The 11,808-nt window shown below is 41.1% G+C and overlaps 1 protein-coding gene across 5 annotated transcripts in view; it reads right to left on the bottom strand.

Annotated features, from left to right (window-relative positions):
- Positions 1 to 1,684: 1,684 nt before the first annotated feature.
- LOC121947569 (neural cell adhesion molecule L1.1-like) overlaps positions 1,685 to 11,808 on the bottom strand; it is a 57,473-nt gene continuing 47,349 nt past the window's right edge. For 3 of the 5 annotated variants that reach the window (XM_042492677.2, XM_088081588.1, XM_088081591.1), the window contains 7 exons: positions 10,547 to 10,723; positions 10,321 to 10,434; positions 9,840 to 9,989; positions 9,258 to 9,389; positions 9,091 to 9,163; positions 7,965 to 7,976; positions 1,685 to 7,686 (listed from right to left, as the gene is read on the bottom strand). In XM_042492677.2, the coding sequence (XP_042348611.1) occupies positions 7,431 to 7,686; positions 7,965 to 7,976; positions 9,091 to 9,163; positions 9,258 to 9,389; positions 9,840 to 9,989; positions 10,321 to 10,434; positions 10,547 to 10,723 (914 nt within the window). In that variant the 3' untranslated portion in view covers positions 1,685 to 7,430. The remainder of the gene's footprint in view (positions 7,687 to 7,964; positions 7,977 to 9,090; positions 9,164 to 9,257; positions 9,390 to 9,839; positions 9,990 to 10,320; positions 10,435 to 10,546; positions 10,724 to 11,808) is intronic. The other 2 variants (XM_088081590.1, XM_088081592.1) reach the window with 1 other exon arrangement.

Here is an 11,808-nt window from a genome sequence, read left to right as displayed (position 1 = left end):
CTAGCACCAAACCAAACTGTCACTGCTACACTATCATACGTGTCATTTTGGGAGTCGCTGGTTAACAACCTATTCTGTCATTTATAGGTATGAGGGTGTTGGTTCAGTCATACAGTGTAACACACAGATCATTTTAGGTGTGTGTGAGAGAGTTTCCTGCTCCACTGCATTCCTTTTATCACACACACACACACACACACACACACACACACACACACACACACACACACACACACTGTCTACATCTCTCATCTCTCACACTCACGTGTTAAACAGCTGAGGAAACTGAGTGTATTAACATGAAGTACAATCATCAGGTTCTTGTACTATAACCTGAACCATCACAACTAAAACTCCACCTTAAACTGAACCGAAACTTTTAAAAGTCAGTCTAAAGTCTCTCTGTGACAGAGAAGGTGTGGTTACCTGCACGATAATGAATCACTGTGTAGTGACTTAAATTAATTTGCAATCACAGGTCATCCTGTAAGAACTGAAGAGGATGTCAGATCCGTGAACTGGTGTGGTTTCTGCAACAAACAGAAGCAAAGAGTAGAAGTAACATTATGCAGTATTTATACTAATTATACAAACCACAGCTATATGAAACAACTGTACTACTACTCTAAACTTAAAATATAAATTCTTTCTCGGTACCAGCTCCAGGTCTTTGTCCATCCACCAGAGACCAGTATCACAGTCCAACTGGGCCGACACACACTCAGTACGTTTACATGATGTTAGAAAAAGTCGAATTATTGTGTCAGTGTGACTTAAACTGGACTTTTAAAATCTGTGTAAACATGTTAGGCCGCCTGAAATCAGACTACATCAAATTTCTTGAAGTCTGCAATGAGTTTTGCGGACACTCTGGACGCTCGGTGAGAAAATACACATACAACATAGCTAGGGCAAAAACTGGAAATTGTTTTTCTGAGCACACATAAAAAAAAAAACTCGAACAAATAAGCACCCACTAGCAGCTAAAGTACAGGGCATTTTATTAAATGTTATAATAATAGTAGTGTATTCAGCTTTATTATATGGCAATAGCTACTTAATTCAACTTTATTGTAACTGCAGTTCATTCAGTAATTTTCTTTTTTAGTAGCTAAATACGATATTAAACCAATATTAAACTGGATCCTGCATTGTTTCTGTTGGGATTCCCACCAGATTTTGATCTTAACTCCTCACAAAACACTCTCCTAAACTAATTGTTGTTGGTGGTTATATGATGTATTTTATTCCAATGGACTGAAAACGAACCCAAACTATAACAAAGTGGTACAGAGAACTATACAAGGTCTTACCACTGTAAAGCCTCTCTGCTACATCAAACACCTGTCTGTGTTCATTTACCATATGAAACTACAGATTTACTACAGAAATTGTTATCTTTAATAAGTATAATTCAACATTTCCCTGCTGTTTTTTAAAACACAAACTAATGGATTAATACTAAAATGCTGCTTTTAATGTCTCTCTTATAATGTTGTTCTTTGTTTTGCTGTTTTTTGTCGTCTTTTGTTGTTGTCGTGCACTTGAAAATTCGTAAAAATGTATTTAAAAAAATATTAATTTAAATATTTTAAGGCTATAAAGTCATATCGCCCAGCCCTAACATCAAGGTAAATTAAGTCCCGCTCCTACACACACACACACACACACACACACAGAGGAGTCCGTTCAGGATATGCGTAGTCCATGTTTATTTATTAGTTGACAGTCTGGGGTTAGTTTGTCAGATACAGTACAGCGCACAATGCAACAAGCAGGTACAACATCAGCACACCTCAATATTGCAGTACACCCCCCCACCCCCACCCCCCTTCTTCTGTATATGTGTGTGTATTTGAACCCCCCCTACACACACACACACAAACACACACAGCCGCCCTCCCTGTCCCTGCTCGATCCTGCGATACTGATTCATTCATCGTGATACAGACTCATCGTATCATTGCTACCGACGATGTCAGATAATAGCACTGTTGTTGTTGTTATTATTAGCAGTATTGTAATTATTTATACCTAAAATTTTTGTGTTTTTATTAGTTTTTTTTCTTTTTTTATGTTGTGTTTTATTCCCAATGTGTTTATATGTATAAAAGAAGGCTGCGACCGACAGACAGACCGACAGACAGACAGACAGACAGACAGACAGCATCAGGAGCAGAGAGACAGAAACGAGCCGGCTGAGACCTGGAAGATGTTTAAAAAGGCAATACGTTAAGAGCGGTGGATTATTACACGGCGAGACCAATGAGGACGTTTTGTGTCTTTTTGTTTGACAGGACAAGAAAAGGTGAACGTCCTGCTGCATTATGTTGGATGGTGAGTTTATGGATGAGACCGAAAGTTAAGGCCTTTAGCACAGTCACAAAGAATGCAAATATTATGCAGGAAAAAATGTTAAATTTCTTTTCAGAATGATTTTTCTGAATTTTTGCAAAGCAAATAAAGGTGATGTCAAATAAGTGGTGTTTCAATTTCTGTTTGGAAAAGAGAGCGGCCCAGTGAGGGTCAGAAGCTGTTTTGAAGTTAAAAAAAACAAAAACTTTTGGCCGATTCCCAAATCTTTGAAGGTGTGTGTCAAGGTTAAGACTTGGTTTTAAGGTTCATGTAACAATACAGGATGCAATGACAGACATGTTTTCTTTCAAAATCACAATTAAAAACATTTTTTAAAGAAAAAAGTTTATAAAAATTGCTTTTCAAGATTTTTTTTAAAGAGTTAAAGCAATCTAAATTCTTATTCGAAAGACTAAAAGAAAATCGCCATATTTTTCTTTAAAAAATGGCAATGAAAATACCTGATAAGGAGGATGGACAGGACAGTTTAAGAGAAAAAAGGGGGCTGAGAGAGAGGGGGCGACATGCAGCAAAGGATCAAGGCTGGAATCGAACCTGCAGCGGCGAGGATACAACCTCTGTACTGTATACGGGGCGCCGCTCTATCCACTGAGCCACCAAGCGCCCCATGGATTAAAAAATTAGCTTTTTATTCTGGGAACTGACACATTTTTAAACATGAAATGGTACATTTGTGCTGCTCATTGGTAATAATGAATCTTTTTTTTGTGGAAAAACCACGAGACACAAATTCTAATTTAAAACTGAGAGTTTTTTGTCTGGAGATTTTTTTAAACTGTAGAAGGAAGCAGCAGACTTGGGGCTGCGAGCCACAGACAGAATGTCAGAAACTTCTGAGAGACGAACAAACGCTGTTCATTTTGGTATTTTCACGGGATTTGTTAACAATAATAAAATTATAAAACATACACGAGAGCCGCAACTCTCTGCTCAGTGTGTGTGTGAAGTGTCCCCTCAGGCTCGCCCGTCCCGGCCCTCTCTGCTCCGCAAACATTAAAAACTTCAGCTCTGGGTCCAAACACACGGGATGTTCCTGCTTTTAATCCTGCTTCACATCATTTGTCAGATTGAGTTTTTCTGGCACAGCGGAGCCACAAAAATAAGCATTCGGACTGATTTCCAGTATCGGTCCATGTGGGGCTGCCATGGCGACGAGGTGTATAAATGTTAACATTTATGACATGACTTCTTAATAATCAATATTATCTGCTGCATCTCTAAGCGCTAGAAATAAACTGGATGAAGGGGGAGGGGGGGTCTATGATTCTAGTCTTCTCTAAATGATTCGGCACTACTAAGTGACACAAGAGGAAAACCTCAGAGGACATGGTGGTGACGGGAGGGTCTCGGGGGTCTTGGGGAGGGGTTGTAAGATACAAAGGCTGCAGCAGGTCAGCGGAGGAGTGCCGCAGTACAAAATCAAACAGAGCAACAGATCATAAAAACAATTACAATTTGATCATCTTATAAAAGAAGCAATGGAAATTAAAAAAATGACAATCTCGAGGTTCTATTTACATTCAGAGAACGATTCGTCAGATTCTCTATTTCTGTCTCCTCCTCCTCATGTTTGTCCTCCTCCTCCGTCCTCCCTCTCTCCTGCAGAGGGTCCCATATGGTTTTGCTACAGAGGACCGGCCCTCCATGTGGTTCTCATAGTCCTCCACAAAATGCATGCATCAGTGTATGTGTGTGTGTGCATTATATGTGTGTGTGTGTGTGTGTGTGTGTGTGTGAGAGAGAGAGTTTTTCTATCTGCAAACACGTTTCATGGTGGCCCTGAAATTTCAATGCACTGCAGATTAAGAAAACATGTAAATTGACAAAAAAAGTATATCGCATCTTACTGTGTAATGAAATGTAATGAAAGAATGATGCTGCAAGTTGCACAGAACTCAGCAGGAATTATCTGTAAAATAAAAAATGATGAACACGCACTGACACAGCTGGGAAATGCTACGAGTTGCCACCATTTGTACTCATGAAGTTACTAAATTTAACTGTCCTTCATTTTTAAATTCAGATTGCATGAATCAAATATTGTAGATATTTGCTGTTAATCGAAGGTTATTTCTTTTTTGCAGATTATTATCCCACCACTTCAAATATGACTTAGTATGTGAGTCGTAGAATCAAACTATTGAAGGAATATTTCACCTGCAAGATTATTATTTGGATATCGGTTTCTTGCTGTGTGAAACATTGAATTTGTGAAGAAAATGTTGTTTTTCTGTCATTGTGTTTTCCTGGCAACTCAAGCAGCAAAATCCAGGTCTAATTTATCTAGTTGGATGCTCAATACTTCCCAAACTTTGAAATATTAATTGGTCATTAAGTATTTAATTTAACATGTGAAATTTAATTGATTAATCGAAATGCAATGAAATGCTGTTAAAATATATGCATCATGTTTCTGAGCTCTGACTGAGGATAAAACGCATTTGGTATTGTTTGAAATAATACCAAAGTTTGTAAAGGGTTGGTAGTTTTGTTGCCCGTTTAATTTAATTCTTGAAGATTGTTTGCATTTTTTTTGGTTTCTCCATTCACAATGGAGGTGAGTGAGGAAAAACTGTTTTCTGCAAGAATTCAACATTAAATACTGTGAGTAACTGATGCACAAATGGTCATTTTGCAAGAAAATTATTCCTTTAAAACAACAACAAAAAAGAGAAGAAAAAAAAACGAGACCTGAATTGCATTTAACTGTTTTGTAAATAATTTCTGTCGTGTTCACCCTTTGCACTGCTGTGAGCTCTCTGGGCCACCGTAGCATCCTGGTCCTGCATTTCACCTGCAGAGCAAACAGGAGGATGATAGAAAAAGAACGTGTGTGTGTGTGTGTGTGTGTGTGTGTGTGTGTGTGTGGAGAAATGGATGACTGACAGTTAGATGGATGGACAGAAAGAAGGAGGAAAGGAGGCTCAACTGGACTCTCTTAAGGCAACAGATCTCCCATTGCTGCAGGTTACAGGGCAGCAATGGAGAGCATTAACAATCACACACACACACACACACACACACACACACACACACACACACGCTCACAAAGTAACAGTCAGTCTCCAAACTCAAACACTAAAATATCAACAGAATGATTTTTCGATGCCTTGGGGAGTAGCATGCATCTTAGGTTTCGGGAGCCGCTCCGACAGCCGCACACACGTCAATAAATAGCAACATCATCCCCAGACGCATGCACACAAACACAAATAAATAGCTTGTAAACAGCGTAAACAAAGACACGTACTGGTGATGTTTGAAGATGATGACGCACAAAACATAAATATGACTAAAAATGGTGGTGTGTTATATGAAACGATGAACTTGTTAAACAGAATAAATGTTTGTACAAGATGAGTGGGAGACGTTTTGGTTCGGATGAGATGAAATGTCCTTTTTCTTTGTGTCACTCCTCATCACATCATCTTCCTCCCCTGGACTGAGTTGCACCAGCTGTTTGTGACTTCTGACGACTGAAGCGAGTCAATAAACTGAAGTCTCAGCCAATAAAGACTTAAGGTGTTTTCACACAGGTATTTTGTTTAGGTCCAATCGAACTTTGGGCCCGAGTGTGGTGCGTCTGGGCCAGTGTGAACACAGCAGTCGCACTTTGGTGCGGACCGAAATGGCCGTACGGAGACCTCCCTGAGGAGGTGGTCTTGGAACGGCTACCACCGAACTCTGGTGCGGTCCATTTGTGGTGTGAAAGTGCCCCACCTCGATCTGTCCCAACTATCTGCCGTACTCCACAAGTTTGAGTTAAAAAGGAGCTCTTACCCAACTCCACCCATCAAAAACACTTATGTTTTACACATTATTTCTTAAATCGACTTCTTCAGGACCACGGGCACAGTCTGCCTGGTCGTTCGTCGGTATCTGCGTCTGATGAGGAGGTCACGGTTCAGGAGAATTAATCTGCATCTCTTGTCTTAAAATGTGCATTCTGCTGCATCAACGTGATATTGTCAAGTCGCAGCCGCGCTTCACTTTCAAACTGTGTCGTTTGTCGAGAGTGGTACATACAAACGATGACGAATACAACGACCAGCACCAGGAACAAAACGCGTAGTTGTTGTGGCTCCATTGTGCACATTCATTTCTCTTTACTTATTTTCCGGTCGGGACTCAGGAGTCATGGAAACGACGCTGTGCCTGTGGTGCGGCCTTTGGACCAGAGTAAAAACAAAGGTGCATGAAAGCAAGCCGTACTAGCTGAAAAATAAAACAATGTATTATTTTCACATCTGGTGCGCACGAAGGGACCGCACTAACATATGTGAAAACTACTGTTGTGGGTAATTCGGTTGTATTGGCCCCACACTAAAGGATAACTGAGCGTTTTTGTTTTTGTTTTCCTCAAAGAGACAGCGCTACAGAATCGCTACAAATTCCCTTCTTTGCATTTTTACACACAACCAAACAACTGCAGAATCATGTGTGTCATTTTAGACAGCATGCCGGCACTGCTGAAGCAAAACGTTTAACACAACAGCTTCTGCTTCTATTGTGACATGTAACATACGTGTCAGCGGCTCTTCAATAACAACATTTAGCGTCCCTGTCATATGACAGCGGAGGAAAAGGAGCTCCTGGACCTCACTGTGTCCCTCTCACGCCCCCACGCACGGTTCTTCTTTGCATCATGGACAAAGTGACGGTATTTGACGAGATTGAGAGTGAAAACGCACAAGTTTGAACAGCTGGTGCAACTGGCTGCTGTCCTCCACGTCTCCGTCCTTCTGTCTTATAGAAGAGTGAAGCGCTTTCTGTTTGGATGTGTGGGTGTGTGTGTGTGTGTGTGTGTGTGTAAACTTGGAGTAGAAAAGGCGAGACATCCTGTAAACAACTTCACTGCATAAATCTGTGGAATGTATTGAGAATGTGTGTGTGTGTGTGTGTGTGTGTGTGTGTGTGTGTGTGTGTGTGTGTTTGCACTTTTACGTTACAGGCAGTGGAGTCAGGAGTGGTCTGTCCCTTTGTGTTTTGTTGCAGGCAGGCAGTGTGTATGTATGTGTGTGTGGTGTGTGTGTATTTTTGTTGTGTGTGTGTGTCTAGCTGGGCCGGTTCAGGATGCTCGACATGGACGGAGCAATGGGTGGAGGCGGGACAGCGTTGACAGGAGAGGCGGGACCGGAGCTCTCGTTGCCGTGGGGGACGGGCCCTCGTCCGCTGTACTGGCCGATGAAGGAGCCGTCCTCGTTGAACTGGATGTCCACGCTGTCCCCGTATTCAGCCAGAGAGTCGTCGCTGCCCAGCTTGCTCTCCGCCAGAGACGGCTGACTGTCTGAGCGTTTCTCGTCAGCGTCACTAAGAGACGACACAGACAGGGACAGAGTCAGGAAGCGTCCTCATTTCTTATTTAAAAGCTGAGAATCAAACAAAGGCTGGGCAAAAAAAAAACCCAAAAAAAACAGCAGCAACAGCTAAATATAAAAGTATGATAATACATTTGCAAGTGGTAACTGGGAAACTGGTTTCTCTGTCACACAGGTAGTTTAATTACATTTAATGATACACCATCACAACACAATCAACAACTGTCACGAGATGTGAAACATGTATGACAGAAGCGGTTCACTTCTCACCTCTCCAGAGATCTGCAGGCAGAGCGTCAACGACAGAAAGAAAGGAGAGAAAAGAAGGAAAGAGAGCCGAGAGCGTCAGAGCTGTTCGGTCAGATGAAGCAAGCAGCTCAAACATGAGCACAAAAACAGGAAACAACGTACAATAGTAGACGTCTCATTCCAAAATAGAGGTATTTTAGAAATGTGTAAATAAAAAATCATAATTTTAAGTGAGATCGCTTAGGTTTCTGTTTAAAAAATAAATCCATCTTTTTATTAATTTTATTTGCAATTTTTTTAAAGACTTTATTTTTGCTGTTTTCACATAAGTGCTAAACGAAGGGAAAAAATACATTACAAAACAAACAAAGAGGAAACAAAAGCTGAAATTGCCATTTCTCACCAAAAAACATTCATCCCTAAATCATATTCAGTGGTTGAGTCTCATCTTGTCGTTTTTGAACTCTTCTCCTATAATTTAACAGCTCCATGTAATAAAATTCATCCACAACTGTCGGCCATTCCTCTTTTTTACAAGCTGCCAAACGGATTTTTAGTAAATATGTGTCTTCTCTTATAACAGCACTCCCTGTGATCACACAAAAATACAGAACTACACATGATCCATAACATAGTCCAGGATTTGGTTCATGGCCCTGTGAACATTTATCCAAAAATGTCTAATTTCAGGACAAAACCAAAATACGTGGCTATGATTAACACTGACTGCCCGCATCCTCTTTAACATGGTTGTGTAATCGACACGTGAATGATTTTTATTGACATGTTTTGCTTTTCTTATTGTTTAGAAAGCGCTGGCGATGCATATGTTTTATGTCACGCTGGAGGCGGACGCCCTTGTCACGCATCTTTTGATTGCCGGATGCCGTGATGCAGAGTATGATCACACAAAAACAAAAACGCCGGCTGAAGGATGTTGCACACCTCAAATTCCAGCAGCTGAAGCAGAAAGATCCGGCAACTGTTTCTGCTTTAATGTCAAAACTGGACGAATCTGCCTAAAGAATAAGACTGACCGAACATCAGGATATGATTTGCTGCACTTTGTAGGCTTTGCTGTGTTTCTAAAAACCCTGAGATTAAACATAAAAGCGTCTCCTCTGACTCGAGGACGGGACAGACTCACCTGTACTCTCCAAAGGTCTCATCTTTCATCGGCCGAGCTTCAGAGTCCACCTCCTTGTCCTCTTTATCCTTCACTGTAGGAAAAAGAAACTCAACCTCAAACTCTGGACTGCAGATTGAAGTCTGCGTGTATGTGTGTATGTGTGTGTGTGCGTGTGTGTGTCTCACCTGCGTATTTGCCGCCCTTGCTGCGTTTGATGAGGCAGAGGATGAGCAGAATCAGCACCAGTAGCACGATGGCGCTGATGAGTCCGATCAGCCAACCCTGGGTGGCGAACCCGCTGGTCATCTCTGACGGCACTGAGGGAGAGCGAGAATTCATCCAATCAGACAACCAGCCTCCCCTTTATCAACAGGCTTTTAATGTGAAAAAACAACTGTAGGAAGTGCTGACTTTTGTTATGATGAGCTTCATGGTGAATACTTGAAAAAATATTATAGATTAATATTATTTTCTACTTTCATTGAGTTATTTTTTAACCAACATCGGTCCCAATGATAAATATCAAATATTCCTTAATTTTCAGAATTTTAACCCTTTAAATGCCAGTTTTTTGTCATGATGCCACTATGTTATTAGATGAAAAAAAACAACAAAAAAAAACCCAAAATGAATTATTTTCAATATTAATTAGCATCTGAATGTTTGTCATCTGCACTCCAGCTGAGAATTTACGGTCTAACATAAAATTTAAAAAATCCAAAGAGTGTGTGTTTGCTACACACACACACACACACACACACACGTACCTGGTCCGATGGTCCGCGTCACACTTTCCCACTGCGTGTTGTTCCCTTGTTTGATCATCAGGCGGTACTCGGAGCTTGGCTGGAGGCCTGTCAGCTTGTAGAAACCCTGAGAGGAGTTCAACACCTCCGAGTACTCCCAGTCTGCCCCGGCTGTCCCACACACACACACACACACACACACACACACACACACATGTCATAGATTAGATATTTTCTTTTTGCTCTTCTACATTAATTTAATAATTGCTAATAACATCCTCTTCTCCTCTTCTTCACCTCCTCTAACTTCAGTCATTCTGCAGTAAAGTAAAAGCTCCTCTCCTCCTTTCTCCTCCTCTCTTTTCTGCTCCTTTTCTCTCATCTCATTTTCTGTTTTCTCCTCTCCTCCTTTTCCCCTCTTCTCTTGTCTTTTCTCCTCTCCTCTCCTCTCCTCCTCTCCTCTCCTCTCCCCTCCTCCTTTCCTCCTCCTCTCTTTACTTACGGCTCTTCCTGAGGTAACGGATGACGAAGCCGTGGTTCCTGTCTCGCTCTCCGGGGACCCAGCTTAGGTTGAGGGACGTGTTGCTGGAGACGATGGTGATGTTGGACGGAGGAGCTGGAGGGGGACAAAGAAAGGGAGGGCTTTAGGAAAATACAGAAAAAATGGGAACAGGAAACTGTATAAAAGTTATAAATAAAGTTGGAACTGCGAAACAAATTAATTTCACCTCCTTCTAGCAGGGTGGCGCCCCTCCGGATGATGGGCGGTCCTTCCCCGGCGGCGGTGCATGCGATCACTTTGAAGATGTAATAGCTGTTAGGGTCCAGATCGCCCAGCTCAAAGTGAGTCACACTGGGATCGCTGATCCTCTGCATCAGCGTAGGGCCGTCTGTGGTCTCCACCTCTGCACGTCACAAACAGCAAACCGTCAGCTCGACCTTTACTCAACTACAAAACTTAAACCTTTGACACCTCAGCAAATCTTCTTTCTAAATCTTTCTTTCCAAAACATGATAAGAAGGTAATGAGGCAAAATAAAAAACAAAACTTTCACACAAGTGAAGAAGTGTTCAGAAAGGAAGAAAAAGAAAAAAGAAAAGAATAACAGGGGATTAGAGAGAGGAAAAGGAAGAAGAGGAAAAAGACAAAAAACAAAACCATGCAGATCCATCACAAGAACTTTACAAACCAAGCCATTAATCTTCGAAATATCTTTGAAATCATGTGTTTGTCACCTACACAGAACAATGTCTGAGGAGGCAAAGGCAAGTTTAATCTGCACAACCCGGGACTCGAACTCACGATCTTCAGGCCCACGTTGTGATCGAGTTGAGCTGCCTCACCGAGAATTTAAGGAAAACTTCACGCTATGATGCAGCCGACCACCAGGGGGCAGCACAACAGCTGAACATGTATTTACAGACAGATTTTAATCTAGTGTCAGAAATTTAGTTATCAACACAAAAATCTGAGAATTTGCGGACTTCATCTTGACAAAGTAGAAAACACCCGGACCGTGTTTTTACAAAGATTGATTCATCCATAAGTGACTAAATGATGCTTAAAGATGCTCTTTTTCCATTTATTGCTATAGGCCACAGGACAGCAGGATTCAAAATGCTAACAAAAAGTTTTTTTTCTGTTCTAGGTCTAAATAAATGCTTACATTTTCCACTTTTAGAAAACCCACTGAATAATTAAATTAAATGTAACTAAAATTTTTGTCATACGTCTATGGCCTGGTGCCTTTTTTTTCTACATTTTGCCAAATCTCAATGACGGTGGTTTATGTACGACAAATCCAGAAGTCTCAGAGGAAAATAGAGAATTTAACAGTGTGAAAAAAGATTTGTTGGCTTGTCGATTAGTATTTATTCATATGTTTTACAACAGTGTGGCTACTCTACAGTGAGCTTATCATGATTATTTGGTACTTTAACTTTCTAGATTTATTTAAACTGAACAGGATGTGCTACGTTAACTATATGG

This window comes from Plectropomus leopardus, chromosome 9 (genome assembly GCF_026936395.1).
Source record: "Plectropomus leopardus strain MGB_pleo_1.0 chromosome 9, ASM2693639v1, whole genome shotgun sequence".
Lineage (NCBI taxonomy): Eukaryota > Metazoa > Chordata > Actinopteri > Perciformes > Serranidae > Plectropomus > Plectropomus leopardus.
This window is presented reverse-complemented; position numbering and strand designations above follow the sequence as displayed.